At 38.8% G+C, this 26,274-nt stretch overlaps 1 protein-coding gene across 1 annotated transcript in view; it reads left to right on the top strand.

The window, feature by feature from the left end:
- Col9a1 (collagen type IX alpha 1 chain) overlaps window positions 1-26,274 on the top strand; it is an 83,697-nt gene that overhangs the window by 29,351 nt on the left and 28,072 nt on the right. Inside the window, exons 13-28 of the mRNA XM_027392772.2 lie at window positions 856-879; window positions 1,243-1,296; window positions 2,457-2,510; window positions 3,157-3,189; window positions 3,958-4,014; window positions 5,593-5,646; window positions 10,293-10,346; window positions 12,901-12,954; window positions 16,098-16,151; window positions 18,227-18,280; window positions 18,416-18,469; window positions 18,586-18,639; window positions 19,055-19,108; window positions 20,102-20,146; window positions 21,247-21,300; window positions 21,393-21,446. Coding sequence (XP_027248573.1) covers window positions 856-879; window positions 1,243-1,296; window positions 2,457-2,510; window positions 3,157-3,189; window positions 3,958-4,014; window positions 5,593-5,646; window positions 10,293-10,346; window positions 12,901-12,954; window positions 16,098-16,151; window positions 18,227-18,280; window positions 18,416-18,469; window positions 18,586-18,639; window positions 19,055-19,108; window positions 20,102-20,146; window positions 21,247-21,300; window positions 21,393-21,446 — 807 coding nt within the window. The remainder of the gene's footprint in view (window positions 1-855; window positions 880-1,242; window positions 1,297-2,456; window positions 2,511-3,156; window positions 3,190-3,957; window positions 4,015-5,592; window positions 5,647-10,292; window positions 10,347-12,900; window positions 12,955-16,097; window positions 16,152-18,226; window positions 18,281-18,415; window positions 18,470-18,585; window positions 18,640-19,054; window positions 19,109-20,101; window positions 20,147-21,246; window positions 21,301-21,392; window positions 21,447-26,274) is intronic.

The raw sequence follows: 26,274 nt of genomic DNA, 5'->3' as shown, positions 1-26,274 counted from the left end.
TTAGGAGTGTTATCAATTTAATTTAAATACCTATTAGAGTTAGTGTGTGACAGTAGAGCCATACCTGTTAAAAGTGGGCTACATCTGTTTTAAAAATTTATTTTTTTATTTATGCATGTGTGTGTGAGCCTGCGTGAATTTAGATGTACTATGCACACGCAAGTCTCTTGGAAGCCAGAAGGCATTGGATTTCCTGGCTTTGGAACTGAAGGTGATGTGAGCTGCCTGATGTTGGCGCTGGGAGCAGGGCTTGGGTGCCCAGTAATAGCGGTAGCCCTCTTAAGCATGGAGTCATCTCTCCAGTCCCAAAAGGAATTTATTTCTGAAAAAGAGTTTTATTCCTTTGCCTCTCTGTGCCTACAGCCTGTTTATGAGAATGTGTAAATATCATTTATTACAACTCATAAAGCTGTGTTGTCTTTAATACAGATTTCTTATACAGATGAAGAAAGTCTTTAAACTCCCTGGTTGTTTGTGGTGGCCTCTCTGTGAGCGAGGGCAAACATAAGTACCTTCTTTACTAATGTGAGTGAGGGCAAGCATAAATGGCTTCTTCTGTGGCTGAGGGCGAGCCTAAATGGCTTCTTTACTGATTTTCTTTTAAAAATCCTTAGCAACACAGTTCTGGTCAGCATAGAGTCAAAGGAAGGCTTGAGGAACAGAAACAAATTCCTGGCTTCATCTGAGGCAGAGTGACATTGCTTCCACCATCCAGGCCTTCTTTCCAGTGATCATCACTTGTCTATTTTCACAGTGTTAAGAGTTTCAGCCTCTTGTGAACTGAGCCATGCCTATGACTATGTTTATATGATGTTTAAATCACAAGACATAAATATTTTTATTTTGATCTTTTAGGGCCGTGGTATTCCAGGACCCCCTGTATGTATAACTTCATTCTTTATTTTTTGATATATTCTAGAAAATATTCTATTTCTAAAAACATGACCTGACCCTATTTAAATCAGTGGGGCTTATAGACTTTTCTGTATGATGTTATATAGCTCCTAATGACATCATCACTATTTTGCAAAACAAAAATGCCAATTAGGAAAATGACCAATTTAGGGAATTTCTGTTCCCTGTTAAATAAAGTTTTGTTAAATGAATTATTGTCTTAATGCAAGCCAGCTTGAGTAAAGATGGGTAATTCTAAGTCTGTTCTTTATCATCTTTGATAGCATTTATGATAGACTGTAAATATTTTTTAAAATCAATTTTGTCCCTTTGATTTGTTGACTTCAGGGTCCTCCTGGGACCACAGGACTTCCTGGAGAACTTGGCCGTGTAGGACCTAGTGTAAGTACCATGCTGCCTTTTGACTGACATTTGATGATTTGAAAGGAGGTGCTACTGATGAAGGCAGATCATCCCACTGTGCACCACCCCCTGAAATTCCCAAAACTGTAGATGAAGTTTATTCCAGCTGAGCATTTCTTCCTAACTTGCAGATTCAGTTTCCTATTAGAGAGTAACATTCCATTATTATACTCTCATCTAGGATTGGAATCCAGTGGTTTTTGTGTTAAACTATTTATATGAAATTAAACAATTAAAATTATCACCATGCATATTCATAGTAGAAGCATTGAATTATAACAAGAATTCAATTCTAATTGAATAGAAAGAAATCGAAATTGACTGAGAAAATTGTTGATAAAAAGTGCTAATGTGACATTCTAAAAACATTAAAAAATGTGGAAGCGTTAATATCCCGAGAAGGTAGGAATTATAATCTCATCGAGGGAAGGAGTCAGATGGTATGTACCTTTCTTGCTCTGTACATGTGCTTCCTGTTTGCAAAGTTACTCACATAAACATTACAAATGAAAGAATAACACAAATGACTGTGTATTTAAAATTATTATTATGCTTCTGACCTTTTGTGTAGAATAGTAAGAAAGAAAATGTACCAATAGTAGAATCAGGGTATTCAAAATAATTTGAACCCACTTTCATCTGAATGGATTATTATTTTAATTTAGCTATCATTGCTTCACTGTTCATTTCAAGAGTTCAGTGACAGATCAGCCAGGGGTTAGCAGAAGTAAGAGGTTTGTGGAGATGCATCCTCCACTCTCAGATTCAGGATGGGTACATGCTTTCTTTTGCTTTAATTATATGGATGACACTAGTAATACTGGCTACTCTGGTTTGTAAACCAACTGGATCAATACATGGGATTTCTGGTTTGTGTTCCAAGTGGGTAGAATTATCATATTGATAACTGGCTTTATGCCCCATCCTGTGTCCTTCTTTGCTTTGTTTTCTACCTTGGTAAGACCAGAATTTCTTTATTTTCCTGGTGTTGATGGCTAATTGGGTTTTAGTGGTAGGTCTGTGCCTGCCTGAGTTCTGCTGGACTTTCTAGTAATGCCATTCTCCCACACCTCCTTGGTTTTATGTACGGTGTTCTGAATCTTGTGTAACTACTGTGTCTCTATTTTGAAATGACCTAGGGTGACCCTGGGAAAAGAGGACCACCTGGCCCCCCAGGACCCCCAGGACCCAGTGTAAGTAATTTCCAGCTTAAATTTCCTTTGTGTCCAAGAGTAGGAACTGAAGAATTCTTAGAAACAAATGTGGTGATGTTTATTAATTAAGTGATTGTTTTGTATGTCCAAATAGCTACTGTGTTTTTCTTTTTTTCTTTTTTAATCTACTCAGAGTCTGGTTCATTTTAGAATCAGAAAAGTAGAGGAACCACAATAATCTAAAAGATGGTTTCCCATAGAAGCCTTGTTTGCAGTCTTTTGATAGTTGTGATTTCTTAAGAAATTAAAACACTGATATGCAGAAGAAGCATTTTCAAAGGAATTGGTTCTTGCTAAGGTTTTCATAGTAGAAATTAAAAAAATAGTCCAAGTATGTGATACTCTGTGTTTTCATTCATGTGCCAGAGGTCCCTACTTTATTGACAGTCATTTAATTTCCTCAATGAGATGACCAAGTATAGTTTAGGGATCTTTGAAGGTATCACCCATTGATACGTCTTCAAATATTAATATATATATTTCTATTTTTCCTTGTATTTCATAAAAACAATGCCCTTATTATGTTTTTGCATTCTTATTATATATTGCAAAAATATACTATATCTTGAAAATTCTATTATTCATACTATTTTTATTCTTAACTTTTGTATTTTACTTACTTCAGGGAACAATTGGATTTCATGATGGAGACCCATTGGTAAGATATTTCCTTTGGATACAATATGGTTTGTAAGTCTTTCTTATTAACATATATTACTATAAAGGAATGTGTTTAATCATGATGTTTTATACATGTGTGCAACATAGTAGTTTTCATTTAAAGACCATGTAGTCTTCAGATGAGGTATCTTTAAAAATTATCTGACTGGAATATGCTAGACTTCCGTGTTTTACTTTAACCCAGACCACAGAGCCACGTGGACTGATGACTCATGTATTCTCAGGCTATAAGATTTTTTTCCCCCCAGTGGAGAAGTATTGTTATTTGTTCTTCAGCCTTTGGCTTTATGCCTGATGTGTGATTCTTTTCACTGGAGTACCCTAATTTTGGGAGATGCTTTATGTTTTGATGGACAGTCAAATGACAGTGGTAAAGGGCACTGATGTAACTCAGGCCCTGTGGTGAAAGGCTGTGACCTCAGAATGGGGCTATTTCAATGGGGAAGGAAGAGGTCAGAAAAGGTCATGCTACACTCCACCATTTTTAAGAATTTCTTTTCTTTTAATAGATCTGAAATAAATATGATAATGTGTTAACATGTAGCATGTGGAAGGTGCACACATGGCAGGATATCTATTGAAATCTCCATATTTTTCTAAATATAAAAGAAAAAAAGGAAAGGGATATTCAGAGTTATTTAATGAATATAATTGCTTTGGAGTTCTATACCTGGACTCCTTGAAAAAAATTCCACATTATCACAAAAGGGTGCTCTAGTTTACCTCTCCCCCTTCTCTTTGTCAGTGCCCCAATTCCTGCCCACCAGGTCGCTCTGGATATCCAGGCCTACCAGGCATGAGGGTAAGAATAATTCCATTATTTTATCTTCAAGAGTATGATATGTGGAGAAAGAGGAGGGTATTTTTTTGGGGGGGATTTTCAGATTTTTTAATTTGAATTAGAAGATTGTTTTACATGACAATCCCAGTTCCCTCCCCGTCCTCCCCTACCCCTCCTCCAACTAAAACCCTACCTATCACATAACCTTTCTGCTCCCCCTGGATGGTGAGACCTTCCATAGGGTGTCATCAGAGTCTATCATATCCTTTGGGATAGGGCCTAGGCCCACCCCCATGTGTCTTGGCTCAGGGAGTATTCCTCTATGTGAAATGGGAAGAAGAGGATATTTAACCACGGGTCTTGAATGGATTAGTCAAGTCTGCCTTTGATCTTTCTGTCTGTGCTACAAGTCCAGCCAGGAAATTCTGACTAGTGCCTCTGATGGGTCCCTACTGAGGTGCATGTGCTCAGTTGTAGAATGTAGTTTGGGAGGAAACATGGACACGAAAGCCAGGGCTAGATGCTTGCCTTCCATGTAGGGATGTGGAGGGAGGCTGTGCATATACACTATGTATATGAGAATTCCAGAATGCTCTGGTAAAAAAAAAATAAACTGCCGAATAGATTTTCCTGAAGGTGTTTTTCTCCCACTCTTACATCATGATACTTCAAATTGTCTATTTTGGAAAAAAATAATGAATGCTGGGGATAAAATTGCATCCCCCTCCAGCCTCTGAGTATAAAGTGATTTTGAGAAATTCTGGACCCTGCCTGCTTTGCTGTGGTCTTGAAGGCCCTGGGGCGAGAGGCCCAAGGATTTTCCAAGGATTTTTCTCTAATTGCAATTTGGTGAGTTCTGAGAGAGAAAGAGAGAGAGAGAGAGAGAGAGAGAGAGAGAGAGAGAGAGAGAGAGAGAGAGAGTGTTCCAGCAGACCTAGTTTGGGAACTTTGTCTCACAGTTGGGTGGGTGTTACTGCTCTCAGGCCATGTGAGATTGGCACAGATGCCCCTGCCCCCTGCTGTGCTTCAGCTTTTATTTTCACCCTTTGCTCCTTCCTTTTTGTACTTCCCACCATGGAAGGAAGAGACTGTGCATCTGAGATATCTACTTTGGGGCCAGCCCTTCTTCTACCTCCAGGAAGGAGTTGGCTATAGAGGAGGAGGAGATTTTAAGCAAGTCGTCATCAGAGAGCAAGGGATAGCTGGGTCAGCTTCCGAACCGGTTAAGTTACTTGTGCTGGAGTGGACTGACCTCTCTCAACCTAACCTTGCTGGGGAAGCTGGGGAAACTGGAAGAGAAGGCGGGTACCAGTGCACTGTGTTGCTGAACCAGGTAGCAGAGTAGTTGTTAGTCTGGAGGAGTGTTTTCCTTTCAATTAAAGCTGATGCTTATTATATAAATGAGTCACAGCGTGTACATGGTGCTATTACATTACTATTCAAGGCAGTGTTGTGCTTTGTGACATAATCTTTTGTCGTAGTATTTTAGGACAGATTTAGGGAGGCAGAGCAGTTTTATGAGCCTTTTTGTAACTTTTGTCATCAAGCCCAATGCAACTTCTTTATTTTTATTTTTCTATTTTTTAAATTGTTTGTTAGGGTCACAAAGGTGCAAAAGGAGAAATTGGTGAACCAGGAAGACAAGGACACAAGGTAAGGGAAATGAGCATTTAGTGGGTCAATTGCGATTAACAGGCAGTGAAAATTTTCACTACAAGGAATTATAAGGAACAGTGAAGTGTGATATTTTATTTCTTTGGCAAGTAAATGCCTGGTGTATTCTAAGTACAGTATTTTAAGCTATTCAGTTATTGAAATGACAAAGAAAACATCAGAATTTTCCTATTTGCCCCTGTATTGACTGCATTTTCTTTCTGTTTCAAATGTATCATATTTAGATTTTTAAAAAATCAAAGCTGGTGATAGTCAAACATTATGTCATTAGTTTTTTACCTTTCCATAGTTGTAAAGTTGCACAAGTGTTTTGAAAGTAGGAAGCACGGCATTTAGTAGGTAATTGGCTTGGAAGTCTTCTCCTCAAGATCCGAACTAATTTGTCCATTTATTTCTCATCTCATTTAACCATAACTTTGGTTTGATGTAGCTGGAAGTTAGTGATAACATGTTATTAACATGTTATCTGGATAGAAATATAGACCCTATATCACATTGGGGCTGACATACCCTTCCAAAAAAGGCTAAAATATATTTAAAATAAGGTGACTTTGTTGTCATTTCTTCATTTATAAGTATCTAATAATTTTACTTCCTGCATAATCAACCCTTTCTCTTAGTAAATTTTATAATGTTTTACAAGTCATACCACTCTTATTAGTGAAGACTGCTAGACTTTGTTGATTGTGTCTGTTCATACCATTACTAGTAAAATACTAACCTTTTTCTTCAGCAGTAATGAGCAGGAAAGGCAATTTATTTTTTGAGTAAAATATCTTTGAATATTAACATCCTTGAACTCCTCAGCCCAAATCAGTCTGTTAAATAACCTCACTTGCATAATCAGGATAAATAGGCCAATTTTCTGTGCCCTATTACAGTTTGCAAATTATTTTCAGCAGTCATTTATTAGGAAGGCTGTGGATAGTTAAGGTATTTTATTTATCTGGAATGAAACAGCTGGGTTTCTGATGTCAAACTTGAATAAAATAGAAAAGTTGAATGCCCTGTTTTTCTGCATGCCTGTTCCTCACCTGAATTTTAAATTTTATAATTTTGAAAATCTGACCAATATTTATCAACTACCTGCTCTGTGCCACGGTTTATTCAAAGTTCTGAGAGTTCAGAAGTGAACAAAAATAATCACAGGGTATTGACTAAATTGAACATGACTTATTACTATAAGAGAAGACTAGCTAGTCACTAAACAAGGCAATCAAGAACATTAAATTACACTGAGAGATATTTGTGAGGTATGTGTAGTAAAGCAGACAGTAGACTTCCATTCGTTCGAATGCTTTCATCCATTTCTATGTTGCTGACCTCTTCGCTTTGGGGAATCACCCCCTTATCCTACAGGACTTGCAGCAGTTAATTAGGGCACTTCTCCCTGATGCCCACCAAACTACTATTTTTGGTGTGCACAGATTAGCTAGCTATACAGAACCTAAAATTTGTTTTTGGTCTTCAAGTGGGAAACTTGCTTTTTTTGCATATTAGTCAATTGGGTAAATGCCCATGTTGATGTTAAAGATTCCTTGAGTTCATCTGATATTTTTGTGCAAACCTAAACTTTAAGTAGTGATTTTTAATATTGGTGTGAGAAGGTGGGGTGGCAATAGGCCATTGATGATTGAGACCTGGAAGGACTGAGCCTGAACAGACAGCAGAGGGGTCTGGAAGTCTGCAGTTGGCATGCAGATCCACAGTCTGGCTTTAAATATCCTGCATTTTAACTAATGAAGATTTAAAAACCTTGTGAATACAAGAATAACTAGTGAAATCCTAATAATAAAACTATGGTCCTGGAATCATCAAACTGACATTCAGTCACTATCCATTCAAAATTCCTCCTGTAAAATGATAATAAATAAGGTCTCCTAGACTTGTCATTTAAGACTTGTGAGTATTGATTAGGTGTGTGCTTTTTGTCTGCAGGAGAAATGTTTAATTCAAATGTATTACTTCAAGTTTTATGAGAAATCAATGAGAAATATGCAATCCGCTAGTAAGAAAATTTGCAGTGGACTATCAATCATTATTGTTTGTGCATCCATTTGATAGCTCTGTAGAAAAGCAAGTAGCATTTAATCATATTCACAACGTGCTGGAGAGATGGATCAGCATTTAAAAATACTTGTGGCTCTTGCAGAGAGGACCCTGGCTCAGTTCTCAGCATCCACATGGCAGTTCAATTCAGTTCTTGGGGATTTGACACCTTCTTCTGGGCTCTGCAGGCACTGCATTCACACACACACACACACACACACACACACACAGAGGCAAAACACTCATACACATGTAGTAAAAATAAATCTTTGATAGCACTCACATAATGATTACCCACACCATGAACCAGCTTATTTCAACAGTGTTTAAATTGGAATTGCCTCTTTCCACTGTCAACCCTAAGTTCTAGTGGACTACAAGCCTGAATTTAATTATGATACTAAAGACAGTAAAATTTTTGTAATTCACTTTAAAAATTAAGTTCCAGGGCTCATGAGATGGCTCAGTGTGTAAATGTTCTTGCCTGTCAAGCCTACCTTAGTTTTATCCCCCAAATCATGTGCTGGTAGGAGAGAACCAAATCCCATAAGTTGTTCTCTGACCTCTACAGATGCATGTGGTATATGCATGACCCCCCTGAGTAAATAAATGCAAAAATTTAAGTGTAATTAATTGAAACATAATCTAGTTTTTTTGTACTAAATGGCTAAATGCTATCTATTAATACTACCATTAAATTTTCTGGGTGTACTTGGTTTTCAGTGTGTGTGAAAAAAATCTGTAAACATAAGGTATAACTTATGGAAATTATAATGTATTATAATTATCTTTATGTAAATAGTATCTATTAGTCTATTAGATATAAATATAATATAAAAGTATAAGCAAGAAAATGAGCCAATAAAATACATATATTAATCATTGAATAACAGAATTAATTTTAATATATAATATAAATAAGAAATTTTACTCATAAAGAACCTCACAATTAACCTCACAGAGTGAATAGCCTCACACTGAAATTTAAAGTGGTATATTTAGAATTTTCTCAATCTATAGAGTTGCCTTTCCATAAGAGACAGAAGTCAGACATTTCTTCTTTTTCTTCTTTGGTGTTTGAGATTTGAACTCAGGACTTTGGCACACTTGACTAGTGCTCTGCTATTGGACTATATCCACAGTCCAGGAAGCAGGCTTCTTTATAGGGTATTCTAACATCTTAAAGTATGATAGACTTTATAAAATAGCAAAAAGTCTAGAAGGTCCCAATGATAATAACAACCCAAGGTCAGATTACTTTGAGGAAACTTCAGCTGTATTCCAGCCTAATTAAAGAAAATGGCATAAGTTTACTCATAGAAAAAACAGAAAAAGAGTTTATAGTTTAACACAAAGTAAATGGTGTTTTTGTGACAGTATCCCCAAGGATTCTGTTTTTACATTGTGTGTGTGTGTGTGTGTGTGTGTGTGTGTGTGTGTGTGTGTGGTGTGCATGTTCATAGGTGCACACACCTGTGTAAACAAGTGAGGTCAGTCAAGCACATTGGGTATCCTGTTTCATCAGTCTCTGTTTATTCCCTTGAGACAAGAGCTCTCAGTGAACCTGGAGCTAAGCTAGCAGCCACAAGCATCAGACTTTCCTGTCTCTGCTCCATCTCCACAGCACTTTCGTGATAGAACGTGTGCAAGCCATAAGCAGCTTTTTCACATAGGTTCTGGAGACACAAACCCAGGTTCTCATGTTAGCACAGCAAGCATTCTTACCCACGACACCATCTGTTCATTTCTGACCATTGATTCAACTTCAGCTGGAAGAGTAAATATTTAGGCAAACATTGAAAAGAAGAGTGGCATAAATAAGACATATAGAGAAATTCTTCCTATTGGAGATGAAAATGTAGTATAAAAATTCAGTAAGTAAAAGTTTTGGTGGCAGTGATATCACATACCAGGCCAACAGAGTAATATCAGAGCCCTCCATCTCACACTTTCCATACTTCATAGAAAACAATTTTTAGTCAATACATGATGCTGAAGTAAGTGTCTGATCATGGCAAAGATATATTTTAACCAAAAATTAAATTATTAATAAATATTTTGCATAAAAATGGAATGATGGAATGACTCAGAGGAAATATAAATGAATGCTCCTATTCTTATTGGTGAAAATGACCTTTCTGTTAGTGATTTCATAGGTACAATCTATAAAATAATTGATTTGAATACATTAACATTGTACATGGCATAAAAGTAGGATAAGAAAAGGCAAAATGTAAGCTATAACAAAATATCTTACAGCAAATGGTTTCATATTGTTGTTATATTTTCCTAGTAACACTTGAAACCTAAGTACACCCCCTTCTCTCTCCTCCTCCTTTTCCTCCTTCTCTTTAGGAAACCTCAAAAGAACAGCTTCTAAGTTTCCTTGGGTGACTCTGTCTACTTATCTGCATTGCCTGAATACCATGCATTTAACACATAGTACCTATATAATCTAACAAGACACAGTAGAACCATTCAGAGGACATTAAATGTGCTTAATATACACTCAGCAAGACCTGGCCTATTCATTTGCTAGTTAATATTTACTGTGATTTTTCTCTGTTGCTTTTTAGGGTGAAGAAGGTGACCAGGGAGAACTGGGAGAAGTTGGAGCTCAAGGACCACCAGTAAAGTATTTTTAAAAATGTTTACCTTGGATAAGGAAATATATTTAATGACTCAGTATTATCTTTTCTTTAGCATGTGGATTAATAGCTTGTGGTATATGACCTTGATATTCTCTGTGCTTCCAGCCAGTCAGCACCAGGCAATCACTACCTTTTCAAAATAAGAGACCACATAGTACCTTCAAGAATTTTTTTAAGAGAAAAAGTTCGATGTAGAATTATATGTATCTTGCCTCCAAGACTTCATAACCTGAAGGGAAACACTGAGCACAAAAGGATGATACATTTCAAATTCTGCAGTGCTCTGTCTGGCCTGACAGAAGAGAACATCTTGTATACCTTGAACACGAAGTGGGTTTATAACCCCTGGGATTACTGTAGTTCATTCCAGAAAGTGATCACAAATTAGAATGTTCTTACTGGCTCATAACTATGTCTCTTACTGCAGTTACACAACTGCTTGGATGTTCCGTAAGACCCTAGGAGACAAACATACTTCAAATTTCAGATGTTTGCTAGATGGAATTCATGTTAATTTTGTACCATATGGAAGCACAATTGTTACTATTTGTCCTAGTCTAAATTATGGAAATAATAACTGTTGGAGATTCCTTGAACATTTTAGGCTTGCTGAAGTATAGTTGATGTAAAAGACAACCACCAAAAAGGCAGAGAAGACAACTCAAGTTTCCTTTCCTGTGTTGCTTGTCCCCTCAGGACTACTCTTTTGTAAAAAAAGATTTTATTTATTTATTTTATATGTATAAGTATTTTGCATGCATGTGTGTATTGCATCATGTGTATACAATGCTTACAGACACCAGAAGATGCCTTAGAACTCAAGTAATAGACCGTTGTAGCTGCCATGTTGGGTGCTGAGAACTGGACCCAGCTCCTTTGCAAGAGAAGCCAGTGCTCTTAATTGCTGAGCCATCTCATTAGACAATAGGACTAGTCTTTGAAGGGGGTTAGAGAAGCTGTGCAGATCAATGTTTACTTAGAGTTTAAGGCTAAAAGAAATGGTTACGAGCATCTAAAAATAGTTTCTTCTTCTGGGCCACATGAGATCTCGAAGAACTTTATGGAAGAGTCCAAATATTTTCTCCAGAAGTTTGCCTTCCCTGAGCCTTTGCTAGGAAACATTAAGGACCTGGACTCCTATTTCCTGGGGGATAGTGTCAGATAGTGTAGTTTGCTTGCTTTTGTTTTTTGGATCTAATGAAAATTATGTTTGGGTTTATATATTTTTTTAAAAAAATCTGTTCTCAAAGATTATGGAGTTATGTTGTGTAGCTCAAGTTATTCAATGAGAATTACTCTCAGAATTTTCGGACTTGGTGGTCCGGAGGAGGTATGTCCAAATGTTTCTGGAGAATTCACAGATTTTTACCTCTTAATATATAAGCACACTTATAAAGCAATGCATATGTGTATAAAAAGAAAATTTCTATGGTATATTTGTATAAGGAGTAGTCATTTAAGGGCTTTTTAAAAATAGGGTTCCTGTATCACAATTACTTTTTAAATTTTCTTTTTTTTTTATACAGGAATTATCTACAGAGTCAGTAAACAAGCTATAAATTAGAGCGCTTAATCTGATGTGGTCACATTTCACTTGAAAACCTAAATTGTTAATCCAGCCTGGCTCATACTGTACTTGGGAATTTCAGACAATTTCTGACTAATATGCAGTTAATTTTTGACTGAACTAGATAGATGAAGGCTGATCCTGGAACTGTCCAATTTTTCCAAGTGTGAAGATGAAGACACTAGCCACCCTAAAGCATGGTTATCTTAAGCCAATGTGGAAAGTCAGTAGATGTCAAAAGTAGCTAACCTCCAGTGGGGCATACACTTGCAGCTGTGCTCCAGGGAGCACCCATGCTCACCCTTTACCAGGTGCTTTATGGAAGACTCTTTTACTATGAAACTAGCAATATCTCAGTACTGAAGAGAGCCTGAAAACCTCTCCACTCTCTTATGTTTAGGCTTCTTACTAAGTGCCTGTGATTTCTTACTAAGTCACATTGGAGTTCAGAAAACCCTTTATCATAGGAATAGAATAATAAATACTGGTGACAAGTGCTTGATGGACAGTCTAGCTCTATTTCTAGTAATACACTTTTATGGGTTCAGCTGGCATTGCCTTCCTTTGGTAGCATGGATTTGTAGGTAGCTATTGATTTAAGGGTTAAAATAGTGTTACCCCAAAACATCCCAAAGAGGTGGAAATGGGAGTGTGGTTTTGCCCTTGAGTTAAAAAAAGTCAAAAACACTGTTTCTTGTATTTACTTATTTTTGGCCATCATTAATCATTTTGTCAATTCAATTTGCATAGAGTTATATACATCTTTAGAACTTTACCAAAGGGTTTTAAGCATTAGAATTTTACTTGAATTTTTCTTTCTAAACTAGAGATGTTTGCCTATGTATACTGTCACCATCTCTTAGTGTTTTCTTTCATTATGGTAACATGATTTTCCTGGATCAGCATCTGCAAAAAGTGTGTGTGCTTTGACTGAAATCATTTACCACCCCCTCCTTGCTTTTACAGGGAGCTCAAGGTCTGAGAGGCATCACCGGAATAGTTGGAGACAAAGGAGAAAAAGTGAGATATCTATGATAAAGGCATAATATAAAAGTGATTTTTACCTCCAGTAGCAACACATTTTAGTTTGTCATTCACGTGTTTATATGTTTCATAATACCTAATTCAATGCATATTTTGTAAATATTTACAATGACAAGAAAACCATGTGTAATTATCAAGTATAGAGGCATTTCCTTCCAAATATTTTTGGTGGCATTCATGGCATAGAACCCATGGGCATGGGGGAGTACTGTCTTAGGTAAAGTAGAATAAGTGGGGATGTAATGTTCTAGCTTTGTTATTATTTTGTAGCTAGTTCTCACAGTACTGACACAATGCTGTGAGTGCATCTGGTACAGCAAGGCAAATACAAGGGAAGACAGAAAGGGAAAGGTGGGATCCTGAGACCATGTCAGTTGCTCTGCCTTAAAAAGGGACCATACAGTTGTGGCCACAGTCACAAGTCTGTCCTTTGCCAGTTTCAGAAGTCAGGCTTTCCTGGCACTTCCCATGCAGGCATCTGGAAGCTACAAGGTCAATTTGAATAACAGGCTTACATTAAATGTATTATTTCTTCAGAGAGGCAGATAAGTAGATAAGCAATTATGATGCAATTAGGAAGACACAAATCTGAAGTCAGGCAGTGCAAGGAAGTTGCAGTGGTTTATTTTTGATATGACATCTGAAAGGGCGGACCCATGACAAAGCTGACTTCTGAAGGTGATAGGAGGATGAGGTGCAGTTGATGCTTGGTGGAGTGACCATCCTAAGGAAAAACGATGGGAACCACTCACAGTATCCTCAGCAGTAATGCTTTTGGGGCATATGTTGAATGAAAGCATGAGTTTCTCTGGCCTGGCAGGTCCTGCAGCCTTTGAGCCCCAAAGAGACATATTAATTATGAAAGTGTTGGCTGATGACTAGGACTTCTTATTGTCTAGCTCTGTCTTGATTATTAACCCATAACTACTAATGTATGTATTTCTATATAGTCTTATCTTACCGGAGAATGCCTGACTCATGTCCTCTCTTCCTGGGCTCACACGATGACTCCTCCTCTGCCTCCACCTCCCAGAATTCTCCTCATCTCCTAGATCCACCTGTCTTGCTGCCCTATTAGCCAACAGTGTTTTATTCATCAACCAATAAGATAAACATACATATTAGGAAAACCCCATCATATGGGATTGTGTCTAGTGTTTGAGTCAAAAACAGTTACTGTTTCTTAGAAAGTTTATTTTGAAAGCCAGTTTGTGAACTACAGAATGTTTAAAAATTTTTGCCTGTCAACACTTTGGACCCCAGCCTTGCTCTCTTTGGAGCCATTTTTGCTAATTTGTATCAGTTCCACACAGCACATGGGGTTTTATTTACAATTAAGTAACAGTAAGAGGTCATTGTTGATAAACAATGCATCAAATGAAACCCTTTTCAGAAAAGCTGTTTGTCCTGTGAATTGCAGGCCTGAGTTGTCTACCACATTTTCTTATATCTCTCTTTTCACACTTGATCTTTTCTAGATATTTCTCTGCCTGTTTTCTTTTTCCATCTCCTCTAAGGTATTTCTTTAAAAAAATACACAACACTGAAGTCCCTTATATTTTTACATCCACAGTACTTTAAGTAACATTCAATGTGCATCTCTCGGTTATTAAGTAATAAAGTCCATTTATTTCTATGCAGCCAACAGCCAGGCTATTATTTTCCCCCCATGGATTTAATTCACCCCATAAAATAGGTGACCTCTCCTTGAAACCAATTACTGTTCTTGATATGTTCTTTATTTGAGGCGTTTATTTGATATTTTTGAAAAATTTTCATTTCTCTTCTTTTCTGTCAAATTGCTTAAAAAAAGGACAGCTCCCCTTGTGAACACAGCTGTGGAATGGTTACCTAGTAACAGCAGTTTGGGTCTGAGCTCATGCTGAACTGCAATAAGGTAGAGAGAGCTAGTGCATCAAAGCCACTTCTATAAATGCAAAGGCTGGGGTGTGCTCATAAATGCAAGGTGAATGGTGAATTCAAGGTCTTTTTCAGGTGTTCTTAATCCTTTCTTTTCTGGTGAATGGAGAACAGCTCTGTTCTGTTCTAGTTTTTAGCAATCAAAGAGTTTCAGGGTACCTCTGCTTCCATAGTGTTTCCCCCCCTTTGGGTACACCTCTGTCTAAACTTGCTATTACATGTTTTCTAGTTTTTCACTCATAGTATGTTACCTGGTTTTGCTGGCTTGACATCTATCCAATGCTCACTGACTGCTTTCCACTTGTTTTTAATCACCTCTTCGTTTCATCTACTTTATTAGGAGACTGTCTTTGTCTACTCCCATTCACTTTGTAGATGAGAGGAACATCTCAAGATGGAGCATGTATTTTGTCAAGGAGAATATGTATTGAGCACAACACCCACTGTAGTTATGTTTTTAAAAGAAAACCACCTTCTGATTCTAATGAAGAAAATAAAGAAATGGGATCTGTAAGGTAGCCAAGTCAGAGATCATTTCCAGAGTACTAGACTTGAGCAGTTTAGACAGTTTCTATGTCATCATATAGAGTGGATTATCTGGGGAAAATAAGTTGATTGCAGTATATAAAGTGAATATCAATCCAGGAGTGGGGTTGTCTGCATCCTCTAAGAGTCTAACAGTTCCCTCTTCTGAATCACAAAGTCATGTGATTTACTTTTATTCTAGATCAGGGATGGGGGGATGGTTTCTAGAGCCGAAGAAGTTCTTCTCACATCGGTGCCACTGCAGAGTTCACTGTAACTACCCCTAAATTCACGATCACCTCCAGCATTAGTGAATTCTGAACCTTCTGAAGTTGACTGCTAAACCTTGTTCAGTAGATCTGCTAAGTTCCCTGAATGAAAACCAGTTTTCAGCTCATGTCAGCTGTTGAGTACAGAGCCATTGTTAACTTAAAATGTCCAGAATGATACCAAAGATTGTCTCAAGTGCTGCTGGCATGATGAGCAGTCTGCACTAGTGGCTTCATGTCCTAAGCGTCTAATGAATTACTTTTTAGGGTTCATTCACAAATACTGTATGCAATAAAAATGTAAAGGCCCCATTTTATTCTGGCTGGTATGCTTCTTTAGGAAGATGGTGATGCCCTTTAACATGCATGACCGATCTGAATTTTGTTTCTTTGTCTTGTTTCCAGGGTGCTCGGGGATTAGATGGAGAACCTGGACCTCAGGGCATTCCAGGTGCAGCTGTAAGTAGTTTTTCTTACACACACACACACACACACACACACACACACACACACACACACACCACAAAAAAAACCATTGAGTTTTTTTTAAGCAATGATACTCTCCTCTCCATTCCTCTCTCATACCCTCTTCTTTCCCTTATCCCTTCCCCTTCCCTCTCCTTTATCCTGATATATTATCATCTTACTATGTAGCCCCGTCTGTCCTTCAGCTTGCAGTGACTGTCTGGTCTCAGCCTCCCAAATGCTGGGATTACAGATGAACACTATCACATTCAACCAAAACACATTTCTAAGACTTCCCCCAGTTTTCTTTTCTTTTTGTCTTTTTTGCTATCCATAAAGATATATACACGTAGTTTATACATGTCAGTAATTAAAATGGAAAAATAGAAACCAGGTCTGGTAGTTACAGCTACTCAAGAGGCAGAGGCAGAGGCAGAGGCAGAGGCAGAGGCAGAGGCAGAGGCAGAGGCAGAGGCAGAGGCAGAGGCAGAGGCAGAGGCTGAGAGGCAGAGAGGCAGAGAGGCAGAGAGGCAGAGAGGCAGAGAGGCAGAGAGAGGCAGAAAGAGGCAGAGAGAGGCAAAGAGGCAGAGAGAGGCAGAGAGGCAGAGAGGCAGAGGCAGAGGCAGAGAGGCACATAGTTCAGTGGCAGGGTGCTTTCCTGACTTGATCTCCAGTGCTAATAAATAATAGAAAAATGTGCAAATTTTCAAATTTATTTAAAATGACCATCTTTCTCTTGTGTACAGGGAACTATTTCCCTGGTTTTCTTAGGGGGTATGCCCTGTGGTTGCCCATTTGTGTGACTGAGTTTTCCTTTTGCTTTGGTTGTTAGGGTACTTTGATTGACAGCAGTGACCATGTTTCTGGGTCCTAGGTGGTTCTACTTTTTTCTCTTTGATGGTTTCTGATCTTATTGTTCTTGGACTGCCATGTATGCATGTGTTATTATTTAGACTGCCTCACACCTATTTGAAGATCCACAGACAAATATTCATCATTACTTATCTCTAGCACAAAAAAGTAGACATGACACATGTAAGACAAAATTTCTCACTGTCAAGGTACAATGGGGAAGGCAGGATATGACTCATTGATGATCAAATGCTTGAATTGGGATAGAGGCAATTCACAAGAGGATGATTGGTCAGGAAAGCTCTTCTGGGAAAGGAAGCATAGTACAGGGAGTGCTGTTGGTGGTAATGCTATTTATGTTATCACACGGCTCCTGCTGCCTAGATGAAAGGTAAGTTCTGAGAAGAGGAGACTGAATGAATCAAGTAGAAATGCATTGTAGATGATGTCTAATATGAAGCCGAGCAGTCTGAGTTGAAAAATGGCAACAGAGAGCAAGGTTAAGCTTGGAGTAGTTAAACAATTCATGAAACCTAAATTTTAAGAAAGACAGTCTTCTCATCTATTGCTACACATAGCATGTATCGTTAGGTGGATACTTTTCACAGAAACTATTATTATTGAAGTGGGAACTAAATAGCAGAGAGAAAATACAGTGTCTAAACCATACCTCAACCTGCCATAACAGTCAATGAGATTAGCTTATACATAGATACAGTAAACAATGTTGTTGCTGTCAAGATGGAATTCAATCTATTTCACATGTACACCCAGAGCACAGAACTATTATGTATCTAAAATGAAAACAGAAGACATACAACCTCACTTATCCCTATGGCAATATCGACCATCAAGACTATAATTTTTCCAAGATTTTTTGAACTGAGCCTTTGTGATAGATCACACAAAGAGGTACAGTTCATAGCAGCAGGAGAGATGGCTTAGAAGTTTAGAACCATGGTTCAATTCCCAGCATCTACATGGTAGCTCAAAACCATCTACAACTCCATTTCTAGGGGATCTGATACCAGCTTCTAGCCTCCTCAGATGCCAAGCATGCACGTGGTGTATATATATAACCCACAGGCCAAACATTCATACATATACTTAAAAAAAAGTTACTCCATAGTCCTCAATGTGGGTGATGTTTTCTCACCTCCAAACACCCCCAAGTAAGCCACTTTTTGTTCATATTCGGAACTTCTGCATTTATACAGGGTGATCAAGGACAGCGAGGCCCTCCAGGAGAAGCCGGTCCTAAGGGAGACAGAGTGAGTATCGACGAGTCCTCATCCCTGCAGAGCAGCCCGATTTTCTGAATTATTTGTCTATTGTGTGTGTTTGTATGACCTATGCATTGCATTCACTGAAGATGCCTTGTTTCCTCTTTCTCTTCCGCCCTACAGGGTGCTCAAGGTTCCCGAGGAATTCCTGGGTCCCCTGGGCCCAAAGGAGACACGGTAAGTCCCGAGCTATAGTACAGTTCCCAAGGTTACCGACTTGCACGTAACTTCGGGAAATAACGTGAAGAATGTGACTGTTTCTAAGACACAGTGTGTTCTTTGTGCGTCCTTAGGGCTTGCCAGGTGTAGATGGTCGCGACGGAATACCTGGAATGCCAGGGACAAAGGTATCTGTGTGGCCCAGTCCTGTGTGAATGGGGAGGTCTTTGCCCTGGAAAACTAAGCTTGGCATTTCCATTGCACCGTTACCAGGAAGTTTGCTTAAACAGCTCTGCCATTTTTTTCTTCTCTTTTTCAATTTTGAAATTACCAACTGCAAAATTCTTATTAAAATAGTCGACGTATTTGCTTGTCTTAGGAACTCAGTAAAATAGCCCCATTGACGAATGTAGACTGAAGGAAACTGTTTGAATGTGTGTCCTGTGCCCTACCCACCACCTATCCTGAGCTAAGTAATTTAAAAGTGCGCTGAGGTTAGCTGTTGGAAAAATATTTTTACCTAAAATGTCTACACGCCTCTTTCTTAGAAGAACACAGCAGTTCATAAAGGAACAATTGTGTGATTCAGAACTTTACTTTCAGGGTGAAGCAGGAAAGCCTGGACCTCCTGGTGATGTGGGGTCGCAGGGGTTGCCGGTACGTGCTCAACTTTGGTTGCTTACGTGTGCAAGTTTTATGTAGGTGATTAAAAAAGATGAATTCCAAGGGATGGAGGAATTATGCAATTTGTTAAATTATGAGGAAAAAAGGATGCTCTAGTTTTTGTTTTTAATGTTTACATTTTTGATGTTTCCCCGTGTGATTAACCAGTCATTTGCCCAAGAAGCATAAGAAGAATAGTACATTCTGCTTACACACTATTTAGTTTTATGGTTTGTGTCTGCCTTTTCTATTATCTTCCTTAAATAGTCCAGGGCAGTGGTGCTGCTTGGTCTCTTGCCTTGTTTTAGCCAGTCTTGGAGTTCTTGTTAGCAGGGCTGAGACATGAGAAGATTAAAGGATTTCTCAGGGACAGTCTGAGAAAGGTTACCAGTCTTGGATTAGGTGATACTTTGAAACATTGAAATTGATATTTCCCTACATTAGTATGGCTGAAAATTCACATGAGATACATTGTTTGTGGGTTTTTTTGAGTCTTTGAAGGCAAATCTTTTTGAGGTAACAAAAGATATTTGATAGTATCAAGAACTGGCTCCCAATCTGTTATAGCATCTGGCACTTTGTAAGCTGCCAGAGGATATAAGGACTCCCAATACCAAAATGAGAAAAATGAGGATTTTATTATTCTGTGCAAGAAGCAATATTATGTTCCTATAGCATCTGTCCTGCCCAAAAGATTGTCTGTTGATGTGAGGACAGAGATGAATTGTAGCTTGAAAGGTCATTCAAAAAAATAACTTTAGCTTGGAGTGTTTCCTTAAGGTTTAGGGTTAACAGGTTGGGGACAGTAAAGCAGAGCGATACACACCATGTATGGCTCTGGTACTGACTGAATTGGGAATGAGGCAGCTTCTCCCCACACTGCCTTTCAGGTTGCCATGATCTTCTCATGTAGTGGGTTTGGTGTCTGGAGTGTGAAAGATCCTCAGATGAGACTGTTAAACCCAGAATCGATGTGTTTTCTTTTAGGGTGTACCTGGGATACCTGGGGCAAAAGGTGTTGCTGGTGAAAAGGTAAAACACAAAAACAAAACAAAACAAAACAACTTTCAGTTGATACTTTGCTTTATGAGTTTATTTTGTTACAATTTTAATACACACAGCCTGGATTTGATTTTATATTTAACTCCAGGGAGAAATCAGAAAAGCAAAAGATCTAATGGGTCACGTTCTAAACCTCTTTCCCAGCTGCAAAAATCTGCTGATGAGGCTTCCTTTATGAGAACATCATCCTTTGCTAGTATAAGACAGAGGCAGCATCATGGTTTCTGACTACTTAAAATATGAACTATATTGTTTTTTTTTTCTATTTCTCTGGGTGGTACCCAACATCGCTGACTCCATGGGTTCCAGGATTCTGGGGCTCTTCCACCACATAGTGGATGTTTCCTCCATAGAACTCAGGCCATTTTTTCTTGTTCTTTTTAAAATATTTATTTGTTTGTATTTTAAATTTAATTTTACATTTCAAATGTAAACCAAAGTTCTCCCTCCCACCCCGCCTCCTGAAGGACTATACTATTAAGCTATAGAATTGATGTCAGATTATAGTCCACAGAGAATTAAAGAACAAGTCAATAAAAGCAATAGGTGAAGGAAAGAAAACAGTGATAACATTTTTTCTTTAGGATAATGTAGGTAAAACGTGATAAAGTAGAACTCGAGGCTGGCGAGGTGGTAAGGTTTGTGAAGAGCTTGCCTGAGTTTGATCCCCAGGGCCCCATGTGCCCACAGTCCTGAAAAGATGCTTTCAGCTTGGTGAATGGCCAGCTTAACCTATATGATGAGTTTCAGGCCAGTGTTGAGACTCTGTCTCAATAAAAGCAGGTGGATTGTGCCTGAAGAATTACACACAAGGAAGAACTCAGGCCTTCACATGCACACAGGTGCACTCACACCCACAAACATACATATACATGCACACACATGTGAAAGTATGCTCATATGTGCATACAAACACACACATAAGAAAGGGATTCTGTATCTTCCCCAAATCTCAGTGTGAAACCAGGAGATTAATGCTATTTAAATACACAGTGCCTAGTGTGGGTAAGGCAAGTTGATGACTATATTTGAGTTTGGATTACTCTAAAAGTTGCATTTTTTATCTTTAGGGTAACACAGGTGCTCCGGGGAAGCCTGGCCAGTTGGGAAGTTCAGGAAAACCAGTAAGACTGCCACTAAGCTTTCTGTCCATTATGACCCATAGTTACCAGGAGATGTTTGTTAACTATTTCTCTATTTGCTTTCCTTTTCACAGGGTCAGCAAGGACCTCCAGGAGAGGTGGGACCTCGAGGCCCCAGGGGGCTCACTGTAAGTTCTCTTCTCCCATGCCTTCCCTCTGATGACTTCACTGAGTGTCCCTTCCTTGTGAATTCATGAATATTTGAGCATGTGCATGTCCATCTGGTTTAGATAGACAACAAAATGAGAATACTAATCTATATATACAATATATCTTTTTTCAAAAAATGCTACTAAATTGGTGTGTCTAAAAGAAGCATAAAGTGCTTTTTTTTTTTTTTTTTTTTTTTTTTTTTTTTTTTAATGAGACAGGGCTTCTCTGTGTAACAATCCTGGCTGTGCTAGAATTCACTTTGTAGACCAAGCTGGTCTCGAACTCATAGAGATCCTCCTCCCTCTGCCTCCTGAGTGTTAAGATTAAAGGCATTCACTACCCCTGGCTGGGACTTTTTATTTCCATCTCATGTTGGAAGCATTTCAGTGTTGTTAAAAACCTTTATTTAGATGTAATTCACATGCTATATAAGTTCCCACTTAATATACGTGACATTTATTTTTAGTATAGTCACAAAGTTATGTAGCCATTGCCACCATCAATTTCAGAATAGTTTCATCACCCACTAAGGAAACCCTGTTCTCACTTCCAGGCATGCAGCTCCAATCCCTTCAGCTCTATGAAATCCCGGCTCCACTTCTGTCCCCATGGCTTTGCCCATTCTGAAAATTTTACATGAATGAATCTGTACAATATGTCTTCTTTCACTTAGCATAATGTCTCAACATTCATGCATTCTGTAGCATGTTCCAGGACTTCATTGCTATGTATTGCTACCTTACAGTTGGTTGTATGGACGAATTGCACAGATACATCCCATTGTTTTCACCCACTCATCAGGTATAGGCTTGTGGGTTTACACTTTGGGCTGTTAGGAATATTCCACCATGAGCATTTGTGTTCAGACTTTTCTGTGAATGTCTTTGAATTCCCTTGAGCACATACTTAGGAGTGACTCTCCATTTAAAATTTGAGAAACTTCCCCAGTTCTTAAGTGCAAATGTGTGAACTTGTAGGGATGAGCTTACCTACTTGTTTTACAGGCAACACAACCATGTGTATTTTCCTACTAGAAGATATATTTTTATCTCTATAGAGAAATTGATCACAATTTTCACACTGGGGCCTAAGAGATAACGCTTCGGTTAAGAAAACTGGCTGTTCCACTAAAGGACCTGGGTTCTATTCCCAGCATCCATGTGAAAGCTCACAAGTATCTGTAACTTCTGTCCAATGGGATCGGTTGCCCTTTTTTGGGCTCCTTAGGTATTGCATAATATAGTAAAAAAAAAACAAAAAACAAAAAAACTCCCATATACATAAAATGAGATAATTTTAAAAATTCATGTTATGTGCTTAACTCTGACTTCAAAAAACTCTCTCTGGCCTTCATTTTCAATTCTTGGTTTCAGTCAGTCTTCTGGATAATAAAAACAAGGAGATAAACAGACGCTCCAAGTGAGAACACAGAAACAGATCCAAATAGTCATCTACTAAAGCCCTTCTTGAGTGCATGGAATGAGGTGTTTTTGAGAAAGTGAGTGTAGCCAGCTGTCATGTGGCAGGAGAGTGGCGTTTTCTGCTTCTAACAGGTGTCCAGAACTGACCTGTATCAGGATGTTCCCTAGGGCTTCTCAGCAGCCAAAGAAGCCAGCACCTGTTTCTAGCCATGCTTTTTGCTGGCTCATTATTTTCTTCCTTTGGCCTCAAAGTATTTCTAAGTAAAATTCTTGCCGTGAATTACTGTCAAGGCACTGAAGTTAAAGCCAGATCACATTTCGTAAGCAATAAAAATGCTTATATGACTGACTCTGGGAGATGTAGAAGTGTTGGAGAATTAGTATTTTGAGATTGTTTACTGTTAAATCACTACTTGTTTTTGAGCAGAAAGCTGTGTATGGTTGAACATTAATTGTGTAGCATGAAAATGCACTGAACACACATGTGTACCATACACTCACACAGGCATACACACACACACACACACACACACACACACACACACACACACACACACACACACAGGGAATGCTTTCTGTTACCAGTTAAGTGAAAGGAACACAAAGTAATAACTGTCCAGAGACGGAGCGTCAGAAGGACATAGGAACAGTCCATTGTCTTAGTTGTGGTGACTTGGAACTGGTGGAGGCTTTGGGATTTGAATTTCAGATTTTTCTTTTTTTACATTTCTGTGAGTCTGTGCTCCCCCCTTGTTCCTGTCACTGAGATACAAAGCATGACCCTCCTGCTGTCCTGTTTCCTGTCTCTGACAGGGTACATTGATTCTGTCTTCTTTCAGCCCCTTTATATGGACCTTCCTTTTGGCTTCTGTTTCCTTCACTCTGGCTTGACTCAGGACCACTTGGGTTACTACATTGTCTTCTGTTTTGCTTCATCAGCTCTGGTCTTTCCTACCTCCACCAATTTGTCTCAATAGGACACCATTGATATCCAGTGTTTTCTAGTACTCTTGCATGTTGTGTGATGTATCTTATTCATGACTACCACCCTAGAATACTATTGAAGTATCCATAGTCAGTGGAACAAATGAAATTGTCAAGCACAATCTCAAAGGCTCCAAGAAATGGTAGTACCTCCAGTGTGCACACCCAGAGTATTGGTCTTTCTAAAGTACAGTTTCCATACTAACTTTTCCTCCCTTTTGTAATGTGAGCTTTTTGGCATGGCAGGTCCCGCTGTCCTTGAGCCCCAAATAAACACACAAAGACTTATATTAATTATGAAACTGTTGGCTGGTGGCTTGGGATACTTATTGGCTAACTATGTCTTAATTACTAACCCATTTCTGTTAATCTAAGTATTTCCACATGGTCTTATCTTACCAGAGAATTCCCGGCCTAAAACTCCTTTGCCTGTTACATGGTGACTGACACTGGTGGGCTCTCCTGCCTACCTTTCCCAGACTTCTCCTCCTCTCCTAGTCCCAACTATCTTACTGCCTCATTGGCCATTGGCCCAACAGTGTTTTATTCATTAACCAATAAGAGAAACATATACAAAAGGACATCACTCCATTTAAAAATCCTTAATGGCTGAGCATGGGTGGCTTTTAATCCCAGAATCTAGGAGCCAGAATTGGGTGGATCTCTGTGAGTTCAGGCCCAGCCAGCTCTATATAGCAAGTTCTGGGCAAACCAAGGCTACAGAGTGAGACCTTATCTTAAACAACAACAAAACAATAAAAATCAAAGCAAAAAATTAATGGATTTGCACTGGCAAGAAAAAGTCTAAACTCTAAGAAAACTATTTGATAACCTCCAAGTTACACATCTCCACTCTCCCTCCATCCCTCTGTCCCTCAGTTTCTCTTCCCTCTCTCCTTCCCTCCCTCCCCTTCTTCCCTCTCTCCCTTCTTTCTCCCTCTCTATCTTCCTCTCTATTTCCCTCCCTCCCTTCCTTCCTTCCTTCCTTCCTTCCTTCCTTCCTTCCTTCCTTCCTTCCTTCCTTCTTTCCTTCTTTCCGCTCTCTTTGTTTCTCTCATGTGCATGTGTGCTGGTATGTGTGTGTCTATGGTGTTCCCATGTGTATGGATACATGTGGCATGCATGTGGAAACCATAGGTGGATGACAGAAATCCTTCCCAACTGTGCTTCACCTTGTGCTTGGAGTGGGAGTCCCTCAGTTAAATACAGAGCTTGCTGATAGGCTAGTCTGGCTAGCCGGCTTGTTTCAGGGATCTTCTGTTTTGTCTTTCTAGTGCTGGGAATTCCAGACTGGCATTTATATGGGTTCTAGAGATCTTTGTTCTTTACATCCATGACAAGTTCTTTAGCCACTGAGCAAGCACCCCAGACATTTACTTCTTTCTTCTGCTGACTTCCATGCTGAGGTCACATCTAGTTTTGTGAAGCTCACTAACTGCTCTGACACTTCTTAGCCCACTTGTTTCCCTCATGTCATGCTCTGAATTTATTTAGTTGGAGCTCTTCTCTATTTCTATGAGTCATCATTCCCTGCCAAGTTGTTCTGAAGTTCATAACCCTTGACTCCTCCGTGTTCCCTGTTGTGACCTGCAGGGAGGCTGAGGGATGCCATCCATCTCTGTGCATCTTATGTCTCATCTTACTTAGGGCCTGCCATCAGGTAGTACTCAATATTTCTTGGACTAGGTTGACTTGGAAGCATAAGAAATCCTGGCATGCCACTTTCATTGGTAATAACTGACTTCTCATCTGTAATATTTTTTTTTCAGAAAAAAATGGCATAGTGTTCTGAGTATTATTACTCTAGAGCAAAACTCTAGCACCAAAGCACTCTCCTGGAGGGTGTCTTTACTCTTCCATTTACATCATTGAATTCTGTTTTGTAGACAGATTCACACATTTCCACTTATGTTTGGCAAGTTTGGCCAGATTTTCCTGTAAATCTCAAATCAAACTGAGTAGACGGGATTAGAACATATGTCTAAAGTTTCCTAGATGAATGTCTTTGCAAATAACTTTTGTTGATTTGATTGCAAGAAGGACTAGTTTTTAATTTTATAATTATTATTATTACGTTTATTTTGTCCCTCTAGTGCAGTGGTTCTCAACCTTCCTAATGCTGCAACACTTTAATACAGTTCCTCCTGTGCTGGTGACCCCCAACTGTAAAATTATTTTCGTTGCTACTTCTTAACTGTAATTTTGCTACTGTTATGAATGATGATGTAAATATCCATGTTTTCTCATGGTCTTAGGCAACCCCTGGGGAAGGCTTGTTCCACCCCTGCAGGGGTTGTGGCCCTCCGGTTGAGAACCATTGCTCTAGTGATTTCATGGGAGCCACTACCTCACATGTGTACGCCTCCTCTGTTACACTCTCTCTTGGTTTATAATTGGT

This window comes from Cricetulus griseus (assembly GCF_003668045.3).
Source record: "Cricetulus griseus strain 17A/GY chromosome 1 unlocalized genomic scaffold, alternate assembly CriGri-PICRH-1.0 chr1_1, whole genome shotgun sequence".
NCBI lineage: Eukaryota > Metazoa > Chordata > Mammalia > Rodentia > Cricetidae > Cricetulus > Cricetulus griseus.
This window is presented reverse-complemented; position numbering and strand designations above follow the sequence as displayed.